The sequence below is a fragment of the Sitodiplosis mosellana genome, unplaced genomic scaffold (genome assembly GCF_009176505.1).
Source record: "Sitodiplosis mosellana isolate CC-2019 unplaced genomic scaffold, AAFC_SMos_1.0 Smas_scaffold_1, whole genome shotgun sequence".
Lineage (NCBI taxonomy): Eukaryota > Metazoa > Arthropoda > Insecta > Diptera > Cecidomyiidae > Sitodiplosis > Sitodiplosis mosellana.
The window spans coordinates 11,774,552-11,798,892 of record NW_022595244.1 but is presented as its reverse complement, the minus strand read 5'-3'; the positions used below and the strand labels follow the sequence as shown (position 1 = coordinate 11,798,892).

Genomic DNA, 24,341 nt, shown 5'->3' with positions numbered 1-24,341 from the left:
TATTGGAACGAAAAATATGTGTGTGCTCGAGAGCACTGAAACACCATCATTTGTACAGCTCAACAGTGTGCACAATGTTGATATGTGGCATAACAAGCGTTTGGTACCCAAGTACCGACACCGTCCCATACAAAATGAGTCGGACGATAAAGAATATCGGCTGCCGGTACATCCAGCAGCAAAACTAAATCGGAATATGCGAAGCAGAGTGAGCACACGATTTTGTATAAATTTTGTGTTTGAGCGCGCCGTTCCCTTCTCATATCGGGTCATATACACATTCCCAGTGTATTGCCATTGCCGTCGTCGCTGCTCCGTTGTTCTGTGAATGCTCGGTCGTTGTTGGGTATTCTTTTTTGTTGTTTTCTTTCATGCGCTCGTTCGTTCGTTTAAAATTTTGTTCGCTGCTGCTGTCGTTGGTTCTTCTTCTTATTATTATTTCCACACAGTTTTGCTGCATTCATTCGTTTTTCGATGTTGGTGTTATTTCTTTTTTTTCTCTCGTCCGTTTCGTTTCATTTTATTCTCTCTCCGTTTCTTTTGCCTTTTCCTTCGTCTCTGCCGTTGTTGCTGCCACCAATTGTGTGTGTTTTGTTAGGTCGTTCGTTTTTTTTGCCTCTTCTCTCTTTCTGCCGTTTTTCGTTTTGCTCTAGAGCGAACATTCAATTTGCTTTAGTCGCTTTGCTTCTTTTTCGTTTGGTATGCTGTTTGCCTCTGACTCGGGTTCTCTACCTCATACACTGCGTACATTTAGAGACGATATTTTCGACGAAAAATTACTTTGTTCGTATCCATCGTGTCCGACTTTGTACGTACTTCAAATACAAAACTCCTCTTCGTTTTCATAATAATGAAACATCGAAAGCGAACGAAGCAAAGAGAAAGATATGCCATTAATGTAACCGAGGCACAAAGCCGTTCTTATTCTTCTTCTCCTTCTTCTTCTTCTATACCACTCGTCTTATATTATTTCTGCTATGTGTGTTTTTTTCTCGTCGTCTTCTTCGCTTCTTCTGCCTCTTCTCTTTGTCTCTCTTTTTCGGTATATGTGTGTCTGTGTTGACGGCAATGGCAACAACCAAGCAGCCAACCAAAGTGCTGTCGATTCGACGACCGATTTTAATGTCAGTTTGAGTTATAAGATAGTTGAGCACAAAATGTTTGAAAAATACATATTCTTACTGCCGAATAAAACCAAGTGCGGAGAGAGAGAGAGAGAGAGAGAGAGAGATGGCTTTTGGTTTATCGTTTGCCTGCATTGCATTGGGGCCAATACAGCATAAAAACGGTATGTGGATCCATCCAAGCCGCAGCTATCCAGTCCATAGAAAAGTCTTTCGCTCTTTTGGTTTTCTGGTTCTGGTGCTGCTGCTGCTGCTGCTGCTGTGTCTATGTCGCATTCAATGTAATACTTTGTATGGCTTTTTCCTCTTGTTTTGAAAATTACGAAAATGCTTTCTCTCAACTGTGTTGTTCACAGCAATGGCAACAGCAATAGCGGCATATTCAGGCTCACCGACCATTTCGATACATGTATTATAAGCATTAAGATTAACTTTTGCGAAACGTAGTCAGGGGGATTTTTTTTCCCTTCCTCGTGTTTATCGTTTTATGTTACTCTCTGTCATTTTCATTTTTAAAAACAACGTGCATATCAGTTGCTCCGAAAGCGCTTCGGCAAAACACCGAAAAAAGAATTTCAGAAGAGAACGAACCGTGCGGAAAACAAAGCACATGAAAAATAAAATAAAATAATAACACAACAGAGCAGCATCAGCCCGGTGTTTTAGATCACACAGAAAATGAAAAACGAACCATGACAGCTACACTCGCACACACACACAGACATAAACTTGATTACACGCGTTCATTCTACCTAGCATACATATAATATATATATATATATATATATATATATATATATCTAAAAACATGGGTACAAATATACGAGGCACACGAATGGACCCATTCAACTCGTTGGCTGATTTGGCGATGACGATTACGATATGAAGAATGATGCAAAATAGAAAAGCAACTTATATGAAACAATCTATAGAGATGGGATGCTTTGGCACATGCATTCGAACTTCGTTTTTCTTCTCCGTTTCTTTGGAATCCATTATAATCTCTTTTTCTCTATGTGTCTATCAACGACAGGATGTGCTGGCCAGATGATATTTCATACAAAGAGTGAGGTATTTATCGCGCGCGCACAATTGCAAACGGGCGAACGGCGAAAGGGAATTATTTTCGATGGTCGAGATTGTCTCAGAGCGACATGAAATAATATTACGGTATAATAATAAGAACGTTGCACATGATACGAATCTCTCTTTGCTCATTCACTCACTCTCTGGTTCTGAAGCGAGTGGAAATGATGCGACACTGTAGGTCATATTTTCGATGCAGCATTCGGTACTCTCGCCAATCCAAATGTCATTATAGAGATACACACACACACCCACACACACTCGAAGAGCGAGAGAGCGACGAGAAAAGCACCCTCGGGTTTGGTAAACAAACAGAACGTCAAAAAAATCTGAATCACACAGAAGGATATTGAAATTCAGAATTCGGATCCGTATTCGACGCATATTCAAATTGAAACGAGACCGGTTCGCTTTCAGAGGGTGGACGTAAAACGGACGATGTTGCACAAATAGCAATTGGATTACGATTTTTTCTCTCTCTCTCTTCATTTTGATAGATGTTATCAAATGCTTTTGACCCTTCATTGACTTCGTTATACGTATTTTTTTGTGGCTCTAGCTGTGTCGCAACTTTTCGAACAAATTACAATTGAAATTGCTGATTGGATGCATTTAGTAAACGGTTGTACATCAGTCGAATGCAACCACTTGCACACGTGGTCGGTCATCGCGCAATGGATCCATCGTGATCAATTTCGATGTGACATTGCTTTGTTGTTTGCCTGTCGAAACGACGAGTGTACACAGTTGCCCATACCACATTCCACATTGGGTCCATTCCATTCGGTCTCTTCATTAAATTAAAAGCTCGTTGTCATGTGTATTAATTGTTTGCCGGTGCTTGAATTGCTCCCGGTGCACCACCAAAGCATTCATATGAATGTCGAGCACATGAAAAATAAACGACACAAACGAAACGAAACGAAATGCAAAAAGGAACAACAAACAAGAGGAAGAAGAAGGAAAAGGGGGACAACGAACGAAAGAAGAAGAAAAAAAAACATGCAAAGAACACACTAAACCAATCTCCGACTAATGGCAATTTAAAAGCATTTAAAAGGAACTGTCCAAATCGGAATATCCAAACACCATCTTCCAATTCGATAACATAACATGCACATGCATAGAAACGAAACGGCAGCAAAGCAATTTTAATCTTTCCAGTCAAGTCAGCCAAACCGACACGGGAAAATGTTGAAAATATCCATGCCAACTCTATGGTCGCATTTTGCATGGGCGTGTGTGTTCTGTCTGTGTGTTTAGCGAGGAGAACATTTTCGTCTTGAAAAATATTTCTGCACTTTTTTTGTTCCGTTTCTCTCGGATTTTGTCGTCATCTGCTTTCTGCCGCTGTGTGTCTCTTGTGCAATTCCACTCGACTGAAACATCCACTCATAGAGAGGCAAAGAGCTTTGCAAGGAAAAAAGTAAGCATCAACTGAAGGCACTCGGTCTCTCGCACAAACACTCACCAACCCAAACACACCACTCACTCACTGGATGATGACTGTGTCAGAGAGCAATATAAAATATAAATTACGTTTATATAAAACCGACCGAAACTTTTAGCAAAGGCAAAAATTGCTCCGAATGACAGCATATTCGAACAAACGATGCAAACGAAAAACCAAACTGAAACAAAACGAACGAACGAACGAAATGAATTGAGCGCGCGCCGCACAATGATTGCAATGACGATGTTCATGATGGTGATGATGAAGATGATAAAAACAAGCGAAACGCACATACACCGAAATCGGCATGAAATTCCGTATTAAAAGCATTTTGGGTGATAAACGTGGTTTTTGTGATATGCGTGCACATTTTTGTCTTGTTTAGAGCTTATCTTGCTCTCGAATTGTTCAACGAGTACAGGCGACTCGGTCTGCCTCTCTCACAGTGTCTGTGTATTTGCGTATTTGGATTTGTTTTTATATCTCCGGTATCTTAATAGCTTGTGTGAGAGCAGTGAGCGAATGAATGAGCATATATGTGTGCTTTCAAGTCTATTTCACATGGCAAGGTATTCTCGTATGTCGTTCCATAAATTTAATTACTGCGGTTTTCGGAAAATTCATATGTGAACCATAGAATTTTATTTTATGAGCACGATTACAGTCGAATAGCTGGAATATATTCATCGTTTTTATTCGATGCCTTGCGACACACACACGCGAGCACAAAACGTTTTCGCGAAAGATGTGAGCGTACTTTTTTGACGTTTCATCACCATCTAAGATACCGCAAACTATGTGATTTTAATCGTTTCGTGTGTTCTTCTTCATCATCAGCAACAACAACAACAAAAACAACAGCATGCACATCATCGGCGGCAGCGGCAAGAAGGAGAAAAATCACTCTGTCGATTTGCCGTTAGTTCTGATAACGAGTTTCTTTTGAAAATTGCTTCATTTACTTCGAAAATGGAAGCAGCTGTGATGTGCGCATGCTAATTAGCGATCTTTATCGATTTTCATCAAATTGCCTTCAAGCGATCTCGAAAGAAAATTTCCCACTTTATCGCATCACTGATCGGCTGGATTGTGTTTATCTCCGTTCGTTGTTTCGTTTTTCGATTTGCTTTAGTGTGATCCGAACAGTGTTCGCCGAGAGAAAAAAAACCGAAATGAAATATGCATTACGACGACCAGCCAACAATAACAACAGATAACGTTCTGATGAAAGAAAAAAGAAATATAAACGAAGCCGCAATGTGAACAACGACAATCACATGTATATAATGTTCATTCTGTATTCGATTCAAGCTCACTGCTCATTATTTGCTTCAGTGAAATTTCACTTTTATGCCGCACTCAATTACTCTGTCTCCATCTCTATCGCGCTATGTAAACAGCATTTTATTTTAAATGTCCGGAATATAAACGCAATTCAATAATTGTTGCCCAATTATCTGCGCTGAACTGGAGTATCAAAAAGTTCGAGACCAAATGGAGAATCAATTATGTCGTTTTGTGTGTCTGAAAATGTTGTATACGAGTCAATTTGTGCTCATGTAGTACGTTAACCATGGTATCATGGGGCTGATGGATGCAAACTTGCATGCAGCATCGTTTTGTCGTTTACAAAGTCCTTTTTTTATATATATGCATGTGATTTTATAACTCAATTCGATTGATGCCAAAACTCTGTGTTTACATTGCACATCGGCATACATATGCACATCGGCGTATAAAGTAACGACGAATGACTGGTGCACGTAATAAGCAATGAATATTGAACGGTCGGTGTTTTGTTTGGTTTGTACTTAAACGTGTAACAATTCGATCGATGCAGTCAACAACAACAGCAGCAGCCACTGCCGCCGCAGCCGCAACAACACTGACGGCAGACTGAGTTTCGATTTTGAGAAGCATTTATGCGCTTGTAATCATATTCAATGGTGGTTTTTTTAATGCCAAACTCTATTCTATGTGCGGCGAATCGATCAATTTATATTGCCTGGGAATGTTTTTGTTGAAATCTATTACCGGCTCGCTCAAACAGAAAAATCATTTCAACCAAAAATACCAACAACAACAAAGTATTAGAATCAAAACTAATAACATTTCAGCATAATTTTCCGCTCGTCAATTTTACCTTGGCTGGATTAAAATATATACATACGGTCGTCAAAAGGTAATTACTCGAAATTCATGCACAAACGAAGCCAACGAAAACAGAGAGTTAAGTAAACGAAATGAAAGCCTCGAAGAGAAATAAAAAAAAATAACAACAACGAAATAACAAACACCTAACAAGCATGTTATTTAACTCGTTGAGCTACTACCCATATATACGTTGGCCAACGTTCGATATTGTGTAATCGCGAACATGGCACAAAGCACCTGTGTGCTTCTGCTGGTTGTTGCTTCGCTTTTTAATGGGAATTTCAAAATGTGCGCTGATTTCAAACACTTTTTGCCAGTGATAAAGACATCGCTTTGTGTAATATGCTTTTGTTGTTTGTCTGTTCACTGCTCAGTCTTTTTTTTGTCTTTCTTTCTCTCATTTTCTACTTTGTCCATATTTTTGGAATTTACTCTCATTTGGCGCGCGAATTTTTCGAGCACACACACACACTCTATAAGCATGTATATGGGTGTTGTCGTCGTCGGTTTATGGTGCCGTAGTGCTATTATTGTTATCGGCAAACAACAACAACAACAAAAAAAACCAAAAATAACTTCTCGTTGAATTTGCATTGCAAATAAAAGCAGAGTAAAAGACTTGTATGCATATCGCCACATATTCGCGAAGCGAGCGAGCGAGCACTCTTTCTCTATTCAAATTGGATTACACGTTCGAAATCGTTTCATTCTCCATACTAAAAGGCATATTTAAATGCGACACATTTTCCATCTCTTTCATTATTCCCGCCACATGCATATCTGAAAAATGCTATTTATTCATTTATAAATTTATATTTTTTCCATCGCAACGATTGAGAGACGAAAGCGAGCGAACGAACGAACGAAGGAATGAAAAAGAATCAAATCGTTCTCTCTCAGTCTGTAGAGCAAATGAGAAAATGAAAAGACGCTGTGTTTTCAACACCAATTTATTCCCATGAATGAGTAATGTGCATTGAAATAAATTCAAAAAGCATTTGATTCACGCGTGATAAAGGCGACGACAACAAAAAAGCATACACATACACAAACTGAAAGCGAACGATGTAAATAAAAAAAGACCCAAATAACATGTTAGAAAAAGCCGGTCAAAATGTACTCGAGAAAAACACATTCTTGTGGAAAGAACCCAATTTCCGTTCTGCCAATTCATTGGTGTGTACGTATTGGTGAGTGTGTGTGTATTTGACTTTGAAACCCGCTCGCGAGCGGCAAATAAACGCGTATGTACGAAATTCTTTTTTCTGTTATTCGGCAACGGCAGAATAAAAAAATCATGCACACATACACACGATGTAAGGAGAGAGAGCACATGTGCGCTCCTTCAATGAAAACAGCAGCCGCAACGTGAAAAAAAAAATTGATTGCATTCCGTCTCTCACTCTATCATTCTGTGTCGGTTTTGTTGCCGCGTGATACTTCCTTTCGGTCCGATTTTACGTATAAATAGAAAATTCGTACCACGCCGTGGTATGGGACCGCATTGAAAGCAGTGGAGTTCGCAGAAGAAAGGACTAAAAAAAATAGAAGGATAAAACGGCACAACAAAAGTTATTGTCATCTGTTGTGCATGTGAAGTCGCACATACATTCGTTATATTGATGATGGAAAATCCGACAAACGACAAACTGCCATTTCGGCGGCACACGGTGCGTACATGTAAATGTCATACATGAATTTGCCGCATACAAAATGCTATATACACACACATACTGGCATCGGAATCAGCACATTAATTTTTACCTACTTATTAATTCCATGTGATCAAAATCGTAATCCATACCATTCCAAAGTCGTTCGCAATGGATTTTCCACTGAATCGAGTTCGTTTACTCAATTCCGTAAACTCAAGTGCTTTCTCTGTCAAAAGCATTTATCAAATCAAAAACAAAATTTGCTCGCACGAAATTCCAAATCTCAGCGGAAAACTTATCAGTTATTGTGTGCCATTGGAGTCTTGTTCTCGTTTACTACGTATGTATATAGTGCTGCTGTTGTTGTTGTTATTGTTTTTTTGTTATTTCTTACTTCACCACTGTAACTAGTAGTATGTGCTTCTTCTTCTTCTTCTTCTGCTCGTACTCATACTCGTTTGTTTATCACAAACACACGCTGTTGCAATCAATCCTTTCGGTTGCCGCACAAATCTATATAAAATACGTGCACAAGCATATATTCACATTATCGTACAATACCAGCAATAAAATATCAGTTTCACAAGAAAGAAAACGAAAAGCGGCTGAAGAAAGCTGAATACAAAACAGACACCAACCGAATGAGCCAATGAAACAACCGACCGACCGACCAACCAAGCCAACGAATAGAAGCGGTTGTAGAAGACGATCAAAACGAAAAAAAGAAAAAAACAAAAATTCGAATTGAGAAAAACAAATCAACAAAAAACAATCGTCAACAATAACAGCCAGTATATATATGAGACAGTTTGAAATGTGCATGCTTGGCTGCTTTGTATAAGCTTTTATGCTCAGTACTCTCTGTGTGTCGCTAATATTCCTTCATTTAATGCGATGGCCATTGTTATGTGTGTTGTGTGTTCTTTTTTCATTCTGTCTTTCTTTCGGTTTTTTTTTATTGTTGTATGCTATCTGCTCTTTATTGCACACGATTACTGTTATTATTGCATATGCATGCCATTTTGCTGAAACAAGCGCGCGCGCTCACTCACTCGATTGCCGTTTCGCCTTCTCTTCTTCATTCTCATTTGTCTTCGCTATTGGCATTTTCGGGCTACGAAAAACGAACGCAAGGCGAAAAGACATTTAAATTATAATTTAAAATAAATCACATTGTGTGCATGTGTGACGACACATCAACCCCCTGTGCGCTCAAAATTCCGCTCGAATCCGTTTGATTTGATTTGGAAATGAGAAATCGATACCTTGGTGTTCTTTCGGCTCATACTTTATCAGCCGGCACGATGTGTTTTTTTTCACTGTGTTTTTTGTGTGTATAGTTTTAAAAGCACGATACGTGATTGCTGCACCAGATTTATCGCTTTTTGTTTCGAGGCTATTCATTGTTGCTCGAACTGGTGCTGTTGTTGTTGTTGTTGTTGTTGTTGTCGGCGGTGGTGTCGCACGGCTGCCTGTATTGAGGCGAATGTCTAATGATGCCTTTAAAAATTTTATTTCACTGTCGTAAAACATCTTTGATGACGATATTTTAACGATGACGACTGACGTTTAACAGTTAGCATTTTGCTTGAGTCTCTCTATCATTCAGGCTTTGCTCCTTCTTCCGTTCACTCTTGCCTTCCCGCTTTTGCCGTTGCTCCTTTTTTTCGCACTCGTCATTAGTGGCGGCGTTTAATTTTCTGGATTCGTTCACATATGTATTGTCATTTTTATTTCGAATCGTTGAATCCATATATCAAAATATACGAATGCATTAATTTGTCATAATCATTTGGCACTGGCTCAAACATTCAATTGGCTATATAAATGCAGCGAGAGATGAAGAGAAATTTTAATGCTATTTGGAAACCCCTTTGCATTTAATTGTATTTATTGATTTGAATTATGTCCATCTGTGAATAAATGAAATCATTTTATGCTATATAGTTTTTCGATGATGAGCTGCATTTTTCCACCATGTCGCATTCGCGATGCAAAAACATAAAAGTGTATATAACGCTAAAAGCAATTAATTTGATTTAAAAGCCTTTGGTGGAGCATTATTCTCATTTTTCGATTCATGTTTTTTTTTGTTTGGTTTTGTTTTCATTTCATTTCATTCGACGCTTTTTATCATGACAATTTTTGCTTCATTGAGTTGCATTTTAAAATCGGTTGCACACCAGCTGTGAAAACAGCAAATAAAATGCCATTCATGCAAATAACAAATCCGTCCATCGATTCTATTATATTTGCATTTAATTTGGACGCGATGGGCACACGTTTTAATTAAAATTCGATTCGTGCCAAACATTGTATGTGTCTCTCTCTGTGTGTATGTGCCAGTGGATTGGTTTGTATATGGGTAGGAGTGTGAGGGCCAACCAACAAATACACACGAAAATAAAAACGATTCTCCTTGCCGATTTGGGTTAGCGATGTTGGGAAGAGTCGCGTAAAAATGGTTTTTAATTGAGTTACACGCAGTAAGCGGTTGTTCGCTCGCGCGTGCAATTCACAATTGAAATATATAAATGTTTTGAATTGAGTTTTTGGTCGATAGCCGCCAAAAACATGCCTTTGATTTTAATTCATGTTGATCCTCATTAGATAAAACTAAAAAAAAGGAATCGATGGTGAATTTATTTGGCATCCTTGTGAATCATCATCAATCGCAATCAATTTATTATTCGCATTGGCAGCAAAGCCGTTGTGTGTGAGTGCCGATTCATGTAAATATATTACGACGTTGGCTCCAGACGCTATCAACATCGTCTGTACGGAACTTTTCTGTGGCGATATCCAAATTGAATAGAACGAAGTAGAAAAAAAAACGGAAATTTTTTTCTGCATCAAGATATGCGCGACAAAGGAGCCAAAGCATAAAAGGTGAAACTACAAAGAACTATACAAGCGAAAATTGTGCACTCGGGCACACGAACTCAAAAATTCTGAAAGCAGAATAATGGACGAAAAAAAGCAGCAAAGCTAGCGCAAAAGCGAAGCATACAGTCAAAACCCAGCGACGAGAGATCTACACGAAGCAAATGAACAAAAACGAAAAATTATAAATGATGGAAATGAATTAAGTAAGAGAGTGGAAACAATAACAAAAAAAAAACGCACACAAGAACAACGATTACGGTGCGGCAACTCGAATGCGAGCACCGAGCAATTTAAATAGCACATAGACACAGTAGATAGAGACATGCAAAACACCAGCACAAATTTCTATCATTTTTCACCGAGAGCCACCATCGAAAAAAAAAAGAAGTTAATGCTCGCGTTGCCAAAGAACCGACCGAGAGAGTAAACGAGCACGAGAATGCTCTTTGCCAGAAGAACACACGGCACAAATGAAAGCAACGCAGGGCGAAGGAGTGACGGAGCCGGTATGTATGTGTATGTGCTCCGGCATACTACGCACAAAACAACAATAAAATCATCTACAGCAAAAATAACTATCTTAAAAAGCATTTAAAAGCGAATGCATGCATCGAATATAAAGATACAACGACAACTCACTTACAAACACTCGTTCGTTCCACCGTCATCGAGAACATAGCCAGTCTCTCGGGGTACAACAGCTCGCATTATATAAATATGGATACGATCGCGCTATATCTTTATAGCTGAAATTGTTATAAATGTTGCTCGGTGGAGCAGTCGCTTCAGTTCCATTTTTCCGGCTCCGAATGTGCTGCTTTTTTTGCTCTCCCGTCACTTCTTCCTTTTGCTGTGCAGGTTTTGTTCATTTGTTCGTTCGTTCATTCTGCATGTGGCGGTTTTTTGCCGTTGCTGCTGCTGCTGCTTTCACCCGATTCCATCAGCCCATCTCTTTTCCATTTTAATTTCTTCGTTTTCTTTTCGCCCAACAAATGTGCACTTGGGTTTCTTGTATTTTTTATGCTCATCGTAGTTCCGACGCGAAACTACGGAAAATCAACGATGTCAAATTGTATTCAACACCAGCATAAGCGAAATGCGAGCTCCGCGGAGCTCACTTCTTCTTGCTGTTCCAAGCATAAAATCCAACAATCCAAAAGTACACGCATAAGCGATTCTCATTTCATTTGACTTTGGTTCCGTTGATGTGTTCTTGGGTAGTGCTGCTGCTTTTGCCGTTCTTCGTTCGTTCGTTCGCTCGCTTGTCGTTTATGTACACATATTCCTTTTCGCTAGCTCACTCTCTTGTTCTCCGATTCTCCGGCATAATGTGGCATATTCGTGTCCTGAGAGTGTGTGTAATGCTCGTTATACTCGTTGTTGTTATATTATAAGAAAATTGAATGTGCATAGCGCGTCAACGTTTTCGACGAAAACGTTTGTTAAGCGAGAACCGCACACAGCATACCGAAGAAACGAACCCGACTAACGTTTCAATCGCATACAAAAAAAGTCGGGCGTAAAAATTTATCGGCTTCCCGTACATCACACACAATATATACAAAATTGTACGAAGTTCTCCTCTCTCTCTCTCTCTCGCATCTTTTTTCCGCCACTCTTTGCTTTTGCTTTCTGCGAGTTGGAAACGAACGTAGAAGCAGACAAGTAGAAAAAAGAGACCTGAAGACACAACATCACCCAAACAGCAGCATCAGCATCAGCATCAGCATCAACAACAACATCCAGCTCTTGGATGGATGAGATGCGATTGCGATGTGAGGTTTTGTGTATATTCGTGCTTCGAGTATTTCGACTTTGACTTCAACTTCGCCGTCGTTTCCAAGCCGAGGGAGAGAGAGAAATGTAGAAGAGAAACATGGTTCGCCTAATGCTTCGAGCTCCAAAACATCCAACCAACTGAAACATTTAATTCTATTTCACAAAACGACAACGATGACAACAATACAATGACAATCGAAATGTATTTATGCCTCATACGCGCTAGCTGCTGTAGATAGAATCAAGGGGAGTCCCATCCATGGAATTGCACCGAACTGAGCAGATCTGTGCAAAACGAAACGTATATTTTGATTAGTTTGTTACTTTTGTTGTAGCCGATCACTCTCTCCCACACTCAAATATCTCTCGTTCTCTCCGCACACTCGTTCCATTTTGCCGAAAAAAATGTTCATGCCGAAATCACTTTAAATGCCCTCCGTTTGTCGTGTGTATGCATGGAGAAAACACCGCAACACCCATGTACATCTAAACGCACCAAGTGCGCTTCGGTTACATTTGTTTTTAGACTCAATGCTGCGGCTATAAATGTCTGTTGCACTAACAGTATACAAGTGTAAAAATCGCGGGTTTTCCATGTCCGTTCTCTCTATCTCTATCCATTTGCTCCTTCTGGTGGAATTGTTTTTCAACGTCTCCATTTTTTATGGAATTTCCAATTCGTCCTTTATCGCCGGGTCTGGTGTGCAAGTAAATATCGGCAATTAAATTCACCGCCTTTGCAGGTTCGGCATGTGTATGTGTCACTCGGTTTCTCTATCCCTCTCTCACTCTCTATCTCTCTCTCTATGTGTGCAGCAAGCATGAGCACTTTGAGCGCGCACAAGATTAATTTATTAAATGACACTGATACACAGGGATATAGCGCATACAACACGCATCCAAAATGGTATTAGCATTGTGTGTCGACGGAATAAATACTCACACAAACAACGACCGATGGTGAGCAAGCAAGCGAACGAACGAACGAGCGAATAAAATTTGCTCGACTGAACGTAGATAGCGTATGTATTTTGATGATTTTGTTGCCCTCCGAGGTTCTATTACCGACGTAGGTGCATTCGAATCGCTCTCTCGCTCTCGCTCTTTTTTTCCCGAATGTACATACACCCGAACATGTTAACATTAAAAATATATTAACATTTTCAGCGATGGATCATGCGAAAAATACTGCAAAATTACCGCGCTACACTCCATATGACAGCACAGAAGAGAAAAAAACGCCATACTGGAGATAGAGTATGATGCGAGCGAGAGATTATTTTGCTTTTTTTCTGTGTATGATTTCGTTGCTGCTGGTTGTTATTCTTTTTTGTCATAATTTTCTACGAATTATAGAGCATTTTTCATGCGACGTATGACGATGAGCTCGTTCGGTTTGTCTCTCGGTTCTCGCATAATTTTTTTGTTCCATAATATACAACTGGAAATGGCTTCAGTTTTTGCCGCTATGACATTTTACTTCGTTCGAAATCTAATTAGCTCCATCATCATTTGGCTGGTGGTGGTGGTGCTGCTGCTGCTGCTGCTGCTGCTGCTGCTGCCACTGATGCAAAACAAGCTTAACAGACAATAATTTTCAATATGTGCCGAATTCCACATGGCTGCGCCACGGATTATGACAAATGGATTGAATGCGAAACTCGGTTCGCTCTCCGGCATCTGTAAACTAAATTGTATTTTCATCATAATTTTAGATATTTATCCGATAAAGCCGCTATTTCTTTGTGTATGTACATCCTGTTTTTTCTTCGGATGAAATCGAACAATGCGATTGTCAAAGCAGTCAGTCACAAAAGCAAAGAATGATGAAAAAAATGACAGAAAAAAGGAAGAGCAAATGATCGACGAAAAAAAAATCCTATTAGAATGGAAAGAAAAAGCGTGCTGACAACGCGCTATAATTTCCAGAATCGAAAAATGAAAATTGCGCGCGCGTTTTCTTCCGAATAGATTGTGTACAATACGAAACAGCCGATATCCACATGTCAATTTTATTATTGGACAATTTTTCTCCTTTCCATTCCACTCGCATTCTTTTCCATTTAACCTCTCTTTAATTTATTGTTGATGTTTTTTTTCCTCAGCGCCCCCTTCTTCTGCATTATTTTTTCTTTTGATTTTGATCTTGCTTGGTCTATCCGCGTGTACATGCCATTCGTAATCATTTTTCTCGATAACATTTTACGCAGAAGACTCATGGCATGGTTGCACGTAGATGCAAACACGTACACATAGAGAGGCAGAGAGATCGAGTATGTTATGTGTATGTGTGTGTGTGTGTGTGTGTTCAGGTATCGAAAGAGAGGATATGGTTTTTTTTTATGAATTGACTGACTTCAAAGAAGAGAGAGAGAGCAGAAAAGAAACAAGCACGAGAAGAGTTCTCATTTAATTGAACAACAACAAAAACAACGGCGTCAATGACGACGACCACGACGACAACAAAAACCATGCTCATTGGAATGGGTCGTCATCATCATAGTCGTTGTGCTTGTCGGTTGCTTGCTTGCTTGTTTTTTCTTTCATATTCATTTGCACGTCATTTTTCAGGGAAATATTATTTCATTGTATGGCCTGATCCACGGTAATTGATGAACATAGCAATACAGTGGACGGCCTGTACTCGACGCATGTTTCACTGTTCGCTTACAATTTCGTTTTTCGTCGTTTGTCTCTTCGATGTTATTTTTAATACAAACAATATGCTTATTAGACACATTGACTTAGGTGTTACACGGTGCACATTTGACACTTTGAAACACACATCAAATTCTGTCTGCGTTGACGAAAAATCAAAAGCATGCAAAATTTCCGAAGGAATGAGTGTACAGATAGATAGAAATGAAGACACACAAAACCATTACAGCAACAATTCACATAATATTGCGAATACAAAACAGACAAGAAGAGATATATGTAAAAATGAAAATGAGTCATAAAGTCATCAGAGAAGCATTAGGTAAACAACGAAAGAAAGACAGAAAGAAATGAGAAGAAAACGAAGAGAAAAATAAAATAACAAGAGGAGAAGAGATTCATTTTTGTGAATTAAGGCGCTATTCAATACTGATGCCGTGCGCGCTGCTAATGTTGTTGTCGCACTGTGGTTTTTCTCTCATTCGTTCGTGTTTTGCTTGTGAAATCAACTTGACAGGCGGTATGCGAACGCAATGCATGCATGAATCAAAAGAATACATAAATGGGATAGTCATCGTAAATAAATCCGTTTGGCAATGCGTATGTATGCAAACCGTCTCTCGGTCTCACTCACTCTCTCACTGGCTCTTTATGTAAACACTTTACTGCACATACGAAGAATTTTAAGTTTTAAATCCAAATGCTTAAAATGCCGGGTCGGTTGAATGTATTTCAATTTGGCATTCATACTACAACATTTTTTTTTCTCTTCGTTCATTCGTTAAATTCTCTCTCTTTCTCCGTCCCAGTCTCCCGCTCTCCCTCTCTTGCTATATATCTCTGTTTTGAAGCGTGTTTTTATCTGCTACAGGCGATTTATTACCCAAACAATTATCGTTCGGAATATTTATTGTTGTCAATGCGTGACACGATATTCATTTCTTGATTCATTGTTTCTGTACGTTTCGCTGTCATGCGATCATTTTAGTTTTTTTTCCCTCCACATTCGGTTTTTTTCGCCTTTCATATGAAAATATATCTTTTTTATTTCGATATATACATAGTACATAATATTCGGTTTTTTATTTCGTGAGCTGTGAATACACGAGTAACACGTTTTTGATTATCATATTTTTGCTTTCTTCTCTGATTTATTTCTGTAGGAAATTTGCCAGAACAGCAATGACAGTAATGCACCTGGGGCAACGACAAATACACCAAATTCAATGACGATGCGACCAACGCCGTCACCAACTGGAAGCTCAGGATCGAGGTCAATGTCACCAGCCGTACCTCCACAAAATCACCGACCACCTTATCAACAACATCCAGGTGAACAACAACAACAGCAGCAACAACAACAACAACAGCAACCCATCGATCCGGCTGCACAGCAACAACGATCTCCGATGATACCGAATACACAATCGGCCAGCGATTTCTACGAGAAAAGGTATATCCAATGTCGAGTCAATAATGTCGAACAAGAACTAATTTTTGTCATTTGTTTTTTTGTGAAATTTGTAGAAATCTGCAAGGAAATTATCCAACACCTCCTTCACCGCATAAGTATCCGCCACCACCACAAGCAACCGGTCCGAATGCGATGCCACCTCAAGGAATGCCACCATATGGAAGTCAATCGCAGCAGTTTCCACAAGGCAACTATCCTGCACGACCACAATATCCCTCAAATTATGTACAAGGTACGTACTATATCATACGATTCACACAATAATTCACGCAATCATATTTACATTGTTGCTTAAAAAAAATGTACCCATTTTGTTTTATCTCCGTTTACCCATTTCACAGTTAATGGTCCAGCTAACGCACCTCATGTTCCAAATCAAAATCAATACGGCAGACCCATGCCTAATCAAACACAATTCCCACAAGGAAACTATCCGACGCCTCCATCTCCTCATATGCATGGTGCTTACAAAGGTGGTGCAGGTAAAAAGAAACACATCACATTTATCCATATACATATAGTGGATTTCATTAGTTTGGCTCAAAGGGTCGAAATTTTATTTACACTTACTAATTTGTGTTTTCTGTCATTTTTAGTGAACGGACCTGCGCCAAATGCAGCACCAGGTGGCTCACCACGTCCATTGAACCATTTGAAGCAACATTTGCTACACAAAAGTGGATACGGTAATCAAAGCCCAACATCGCCGCAAAGCTTTGGTAATGGGCCGGGAATGCATCAGCCAATGGGTCCCCCACAAATGCAAGCGCCGACACGAATGCAGGTGCGTGTTTAATTGCCATTGAAATAATCCAATTCAAAATTTACACGGAAGAAACTAAACTTGAAACTCTGATTTTTCTCTTCTCTCAGGCACCTGGAAGTATGGGACCACCATTTTCACCGCATCATAATTCACAAGCAGGAAATACTCATCAAGGCGGTAAGCATTTACAATTTCCGCACATCTTTTTCTACACTATTTCCATCGGTGAACATGACTAAAATGTAATTTATTTTATTGTATTGGTATTAGGTATGATCCCGCTTCCCGAATCACAAGATAATGGCATTTCGTCCGGTTCATCGGCATCATCTCAGCATCCTGTAACGTCTATCATTACAACTGGACCGGATGGAACAACGATCGATGAGGCTAGTCAACAGAGTACTATTTCCAATGTCTCAGCAGGTACGATGCAATCCAATTCATGCTCAGCATACAGCATTCATTTTCAACATGTAAACTAATCACTTTCCATATCTATTTACAGCATCAGATCCATCAGATCCGCAATGCTCGACACCAAAACGAAAATCGGAATACAATCAAAGCCATTTGGCGTCAGCCGGCAGTACGCCAACCATGCACGATGATTTCGAAATGGGATCGCCAACGTGGCCACGAACACCAGCTAGTCCTGTTTTCAATAGCCACAGTGAACCAACTCCGCATCGATCATCATCGTCAAAGGTATAATGATGCAGCATCACTCATCGGTTTGAACGTCAAATTTCTAACTTCTTTTTTTTTGTTATTCTACAGCAAAAATCGGACAGTCTGTGTAAATTATATGAAATGGATGATAATCCAGAGCGACGACCCTTCTTAGATAAATTGCTTAGTTTTATGGAAGAGAGACGAACACCGATCACAGCTTGTCCAACGATATCGAAGCAACCATTAGATTTGTATCGTTTATATATATTAGTTAAAGAGCGCGGCGGCTTTCTTGATGTTTGTAAGGTATGTATATCGACCGTGTACTGTACACACAATGTGTCGCAGCATCCATTGCTGCTACACAGTCATGAACATCGAAATGACATTTGTTTATTTCTCTCGTTCGTTCGCTCGTTGCAGGTTACTAAGAGTAAAATATGGAAAGACGTTGCCGGCATGCTTGGCATTGGTGCTAGTAGTAGTGCAGCGTATACATTAAGAAAACATTACACAAAGAATTTGCTCCCATTTGAATGCAACTACGATCGAGGTGGCATCGATCCATTGCCGCTTATTCAGCAAGTTGAAGCTGGTTCGAAGAAGAAAACGCCAAAACCCGCATCAGCTCCATCGCCAGGTAGTTTTTTTTTCGATTACAAATCAATTGTTTTATGCTCTGCATTCTGTTCATGTTCACTAATTTATTTTCAATTTCTTTCAATTTCAGACGCAAACCACAAAGGTTCATCAAATTCACAAGACTCATTTCAAGGTAGGGAAATCGCCAGTGCATTTTTCAACTGAATTGAATCTAATCCGTGTATTTTATTTGTCATTTTAATTTCAGCAGCTCAAATTCAGTCACCGCCTGGCTCAAGCTCTGCATCCATGGATAGTTTTAACGCATATCCACCGCCACCTCAGCAGCAGCAACAACAGCAGCAACCACAGCAACAAGGGCCACAACAACCGATGACAGGCCCAAGCGTTCCAGTGCCACCAAACGCCTATCCACCACAGCCGAACGCAGCCGGTAAATATCGATGCGAATTTTGACTAAAAGCCAATTCGTGAACAACGACAAAAAAGGAGGAGAATTGAGTAATAACGACACATGATTTCGATAAATTTTAGGTGCAGCAGCAACACCTCAGTACCCCGTCGAACAACAGCCGTACGGTCCGACAACTCAACAGCCACCATTTCAACAAGGTCCGCAGCAAAATCAATTTGCAGCGCCAAACCGATATCCACCATACGGCGAAGCACCCGATGCCCGATACAATCAGCATCAGCCGCATCAACCACATCAACCGCATCAGCCAAACCAGCCACACCAGCCGCATCAACCGGTACCACCACCAACAGCCCAACAAAGTGGCGCTCAAGCTCCGCCTGCTTCGCAAACTCCATCTGGACCATTGCCTAATGCACCACCTTCACAGTATCCACAAGGTATGCGCCTAATCGATTACTACAACCGATTCGATTGTCGATTCTAACCTCAATGGTTTTCGTTTCGTTTAGGTCCTCCGCCACAACAGTTTGACTATCGTCAACAAGAGCCACCGCAATCAAGACGTCATCCAGATTTTACAAAAGAATCTCAGTATCCGCCAGCACCAGCTCCATATAATCAACGGCCTCAGCTTTATTCAAATTGGCAAGGCAATGCCAGTCCATCACATTTTAATCGTCAATTTCCTCAGGCACCGCAGCAATGGGGCAATCAACGATTACCAGGACCACCCGTTATGGGTGCACCCGTTCAAAGTTCACAATGGGAACAACATCGTTACCCACCACAAAATGCACAGCCACCTTATCCAGGTATATTTGGTATTATCGAATGACGCGTTCAATTCATAATTTTCGGAATAAATTTGCTAACGAAACCAACACCATTTGTCATTGCAGGTAATCAAGTGCAACCTCCCCAATGGACTGGTATGAATCAATCGCCAATAGGCAATGTTCCGAATGCCATTCGGCCACCGCCTGGTCGCGGGCAAATTCCTGGTAAAAATATTCCCCTCAACATGCCACCGCCACAATCGGCCAAACCGCAAGTCGCACCATTTCCTAGTGCATCGCCTGCCAAACGTGATATTGTCTTTCCAAGTAAGTTGACTCGTTCATTTTTCCAAAAAAACACCACACACAAACACACACACACACATGTTCACATTGTAATTGACCCTGATTCTAATAGTCAAACCTCCCAATCTAGGTGATAGCGTTGAAGCTGTAACACCGTTGCTGTATCGACGAAAGCGACTAGCGAAATCGGATATCGGGCAAACGGATATGTGGCGGATATTCATGTGTCTTCAGTCTGGCCTATTGTCGGAGAGTACGTGGGCACTAGATGTGCTGAACATTTTGTTATTCGACGACTCATCGGTTCAATGGTTTTCGCTGGCATATTTACCGGGACTGCTAAATATGTTGCTGGATCATTTTCAAAAGAGTCTAACCGATATGTTTGACAGTAATAAGTTCAGCGGTCGACCGGCTAAGCCGCAACTAAATGTCGAGAACAAAAAACGATTGTCGATTAAAGGCAATGAAGAGAGAGCAAAAGAAGATGGTGAGAAAGCGGAAGTGGAAGAGGAGGAAGAAGAAGATGGTTTGCTTAAAGATAGCAAAGACTGTGTTGATTTAGGACAAGTTACCAAACAACCAAATCCAAATGATCGATTAGTTGTGCTTCATTCGACGACCAATTATACGATGTGCTCACGCAAAGGCATACCGGTTCGGATAAAGGAAGCCGATGACGATATCTTTGTGCTGGACTCGAAACGCGATTGGGATATTTATACCGATGTCGAGCATCAAATATCCAACACCGGTGCAGTGAATGACATTTGGTCGTATGGTCATACCGAACCCGATCCATATTCGCACATTATCGATCCATTCGAAGGAGAGTTCGTAAACATTCCATTTGCTAGATACATTAAATCAAGTGATAGAAAACGTAAAGCTACTACGACCGACGGATCGAAGAGTGAATCGAATACGGCTACAAGCGATGCACCAAAATCGGCCAATGGTGATAGTAAAAAATCAACTACTGTAAATAGTCCAAATCCTAGTGTAAAAGAAGAGAAGGTCGAAGAGAGTAACGATGAACCGAAAGTGGTTGAAACGACCGATGCCGACAAAGCGGTAAAAATCGAAAAGGCAAACGATGATAATGAGCCGGAGCCAATGGAAACCGATGCCAGCGAAACAACAACAACAACGAAAAAGAGTGACGATACTAGTGTGAAAACTAGTGACAGTGAACCAACCAAAAAAGAGCAATCGCCTGTGATGGACAGTGATTGCCGTGAAGTCGACATGGAACTGGATCGAATTTCGAATGGGCCGCAGAGCAATGAAGCGACTGCCAATGCAAAAGAGAGTGAAAGCCAAAAGTCTGAAAATACGGAGGAGGCACAACCGCCATTCGATGTGAAGAAAACGATACAAGATCCGGCCGAAACGTTGAAACGGCGCCGCATCAGTGATTTCGAAGATGAATGCTATGCACGCGACGAAGCTTCTCTATACTTAATAAGCGAGAGTCAAGACACGGTGGCACGACGCTGTATATCGATATCGAACATTCTACGAAATTTGACATTCGTTCCCGGCAACGAAACCGTGTTTGCAAACTCCGAAACATTCCTGGCAATTCTTGGCCGCATTTTATTGCTGCATCACAAGCATCCGGTGCGAACGCAAACCATTCGTAACTATGATCGCGAGGATGATAACGATTTTTCCGATTCGTGCAGCAGTTTGCAGGGTGAAAGTGAATGGTGGTGGGATTATTTGGTGCAGTTGCGTGAAAATATGATGGTTGCCGTCGCCAATATTGCCGGTCACATGCAATTGGCCAACTACGATGAACTCATTGCACGACCATGCCTCGACGGTTTGTTGCACTGGGCCATTTGTCCATCGGCCCATGGACAGGATCCATTCCCATCGAGCGGCCCGAATTCGGCTTTGTCACCGCAGCGATTGGCATTGGAAGCACTCTGCAAGATTTGTGTAACCGATGCAAATGTTGATTTAGTGATTGCAACACCACCATTCTCACGCCTCGAAAACCTATGCTCCGTACTGACACGGCATCTCTGCCGAAATGAAGATCAAGTGCTGCGCGAATTTTCCGTCAATTTGCTCCATTATTTGGCATCGGCCGAAAGTTCAATGGCACGAACGGTTGCCCTGCAAAGTCCATGCATTTCGTATTTGGTGGCGTTTATCGAACAAGCCGAACAAACTGCACTGGGAATTGCAAATCAACACGGCATCAATTATCTGCGAGAGAATCCCGATTCGATGGGCACAAGTTTAGATATGCTTCGCCGAACGGCTGGTACATTATTGCATTTAGCACGGCATCCAGACAATCGGCCGCTATTTTTGCAGCAAGAACAACGGCTACTCGGTCTTGTGATGAGTCACATCTTAGATCAACAGGTTGCGCTAATCATATCGAGAGTATTATTTCAAGTGTCACGCGGCGGTGGTTTGTGTGAATCACCGGTAAAAAAGGTGAAACAACGACCGATGCCACACAGCAACGGTAAACTAGCTCTAAATACTGAATCGTCTATTCCAGTGTCATAATAGCAAGTGAACGGTTTAACCCGATCAACCAGTCTGTGTTCCTTCAACAAATAGAAATGTTTTGAACGTGTAATATAGTTGGAAGGATTTAGCGGCACGCGCCCATGTAACATACGGAGAAACGAAGAAACAACAAAAACACAAACCATCCGATCCAGATCGACTTTCTCTCTATCTCTCTTCAACTCTCTCATACACACAAACTGTTTGTAGCGCGCTATAACGAACCAGTAGACAAAATATCGTAGAATGTGTTATGTTCACAACCATTTTTATTCAACCTTTTCTTCGCATTAAATCTATGCAAGCAAACAGAAAATTGTGCATAAATTATTTGCTATGTGACCCACTGAACAGATAGACAAAAAGAAAACCGTTAACAAGTAAGGAGTTAATATAAATTAGTAAAGAGAAAACTGCATTGCTAAACACAAATTATTAAAAGGAAAAAAAAAACAAAATATGATTATAAATTGTAGTCTCTAAGCTAAAATGCTATTCGGATTTGTACTTTAAAACAAAAGAAAAATTTCCCGTTAGAGATCTGACAAACAATAATACAGACAGGCAGACAGACAAAGAATGTTACATTGTACGTATATATTTCAAATGTTTGCATATAAACGAAACACTGGTCAACTTGCAAAAACAAAAAACGCATACGGGCAGACATGATGATATTTGGCAAGCAAATCTTGAAAAAACAAGAAGAAATTGTAAAATAAACATAAGAAATTTTAGTTGTAAGCTAGTGAAAAAGGAGAAAGAAAAAAAGTACGACATTCGCGAGATAAAGACACGATATGCATTCATTTAGATCGACGACAATGATGACAGCGGCATTGGAATCAAACACAAAACCCACAATTCCATAACTGTATATGTGTGGTGACATGTATCGTGTGTTCTAACAAACTACGGGATTTGTGTTGACGACGCCAACCATTCGACTCAATCTAACAAAGGAAATTTTGAAAGTGAAAAAAATGAAGAAATGAATACATTCAGTGAAGTGATCGACTCATAAATAAATAACAATTGTAAATAGAAAACATGTAGAGGATAAATTTGTAGCGCTAAACTAACAGAAAAAAAAGAGAAACCAACAGCAACAACATGATCTAATTCCTATATGATAAAAAATGGATTCACCAGATTTATTTTCCTTTTTTTTTAAACACTCTTTAGTTTCGTCCCATTGAGCATATACGTGGAATGTGTGACTGAATGAAATGTAATCTATATTCATCGAACCATATTTTTTTTATTATTTGCAAGGATTTTATCGAATTTGTCATTTCGTCAAGAATTTTTTTTTTTATTATTTTATGAACCATAATGCTGTTTCTTTTTTTTTAAACCAATTGACGTTGGCTGTTTGTAATTTCTGTATTTAATGACGATTGAAATTTGTGTTTTTGGACCAAAATGAACGGAATCACGGCGACACACAAAAAAAATACAAACCATGTTAACACAATCGAATCAAATTTCGATCAAAACCTTTGCAAAACGCGAAAATCTAACGAGAGAAAAAAACTTTTTGATGAGATGAAAAAAAAAATAAACGAAGTGAAAAACAAATTCTATCTAAACTATAAATAGAAAAAGAGACAAAATGAAAACAGGGATTGGATTTTTAAATTTTAATATTTAATTGTCGTAGAAATTTAATTATTTTAAATTGCAAATGAATGAAAAACCTATACATTATCGAAAAATAAAATGTGTAAATTTAATTGAGAAAGAAGAAAAAAAGAACCGTTCGAAACGAAAATAAATATGGCTTCGTATCGAGCACACAACTTTTTGAAAATATTCCCATTTGATTGGGTGAAATAATTTCCGCGATAAAAACAAAAACAACAACTCTCGAATCCGAATTACCCGTTTGTTGACTAAGTGAACTTAAAGTGCGCGTTGGTTTTTCATTGTTCAGACGAGAAAATTCAGTCAATGACAGATAGCTGAGGATATATGCTGAGCATAGAAACTC

The 24,341-nt window shown here is 39.9% G+C and overlaps 1 protein-coding gene across 16 annotated transcripts in view; it reads left to right on the top strand.

Moving 5' to 3' along the window:
- Positions 1-23,457, top strand: part of LOC129571896 (trithorax group protein osa) — a 47,400-nt gene extending 23,943 nt beyond the window's left edge. For 4 of the 16 annotated variants that reach the window (XM_055451877.1, XM_055451824.1, XM_055451812.1 and 1 more), the window contains 15 exons: positions 15,959-16,248; positions 16,323-16,501; positions 16,611-16,751; positions 16,866-17,053; positions 17,143-17,212; positions 17,306-17,461; positions 17,544-17,743; positions 17,816-18,016; positions 18,134-18,350; positions 18,441-18,485; positions 18,564-18,746; positions 18,848-19,168; positions 19,241-19,543; positions 19,631-19,834; positions 19,944-23,457. In XM_055451877.1, coding sequence (XP_055307852.1) covers positions 15,959-16,248; positions 16,323-16,501; positions 16,611-16,751; positions 16,866-17,053; positions 17,143-17,212; positions 17,306-17,461; positions 17,544-17,743; positions 17,816-18,016; positions 18,134-18,350; positions 18,441-18,485; positions 18,564-18,746; positions 18,848-19,168; positions 19,241-19,543; positions 19,631-19,834; positions 19,944-22,345 — 5,100 coding nt within the window. In that variant the 3' untranslated portion in view covers positions 22,346-23,457. Of the gene's footprint in view, positions 1-15,958; positions 16,249-16,322; positions 16,502-16,610; positions 16,752-16,865; positions 17,054-17,142; positions 17,213-17,305; positions 17,462-17,543; positions 17,744-17,815; positions 18,017-18,133; positions 18,351-18,440; positions 18,486-18,560; positions 18,747-18,847; positions 19,169-19,240; positions 19,544-19,630; positions 19,835-19,925 lie in introns of all 16 variants that reach the window. The other 12 variants (XM_055451795.1, XM_055451845.1, XM_055451834.1 and 9 more) reach the window with 3 other exon arrangements.
- The last annotated feature ends 884 nt before the right edge of the window (positions 23,458-24,341 follow it).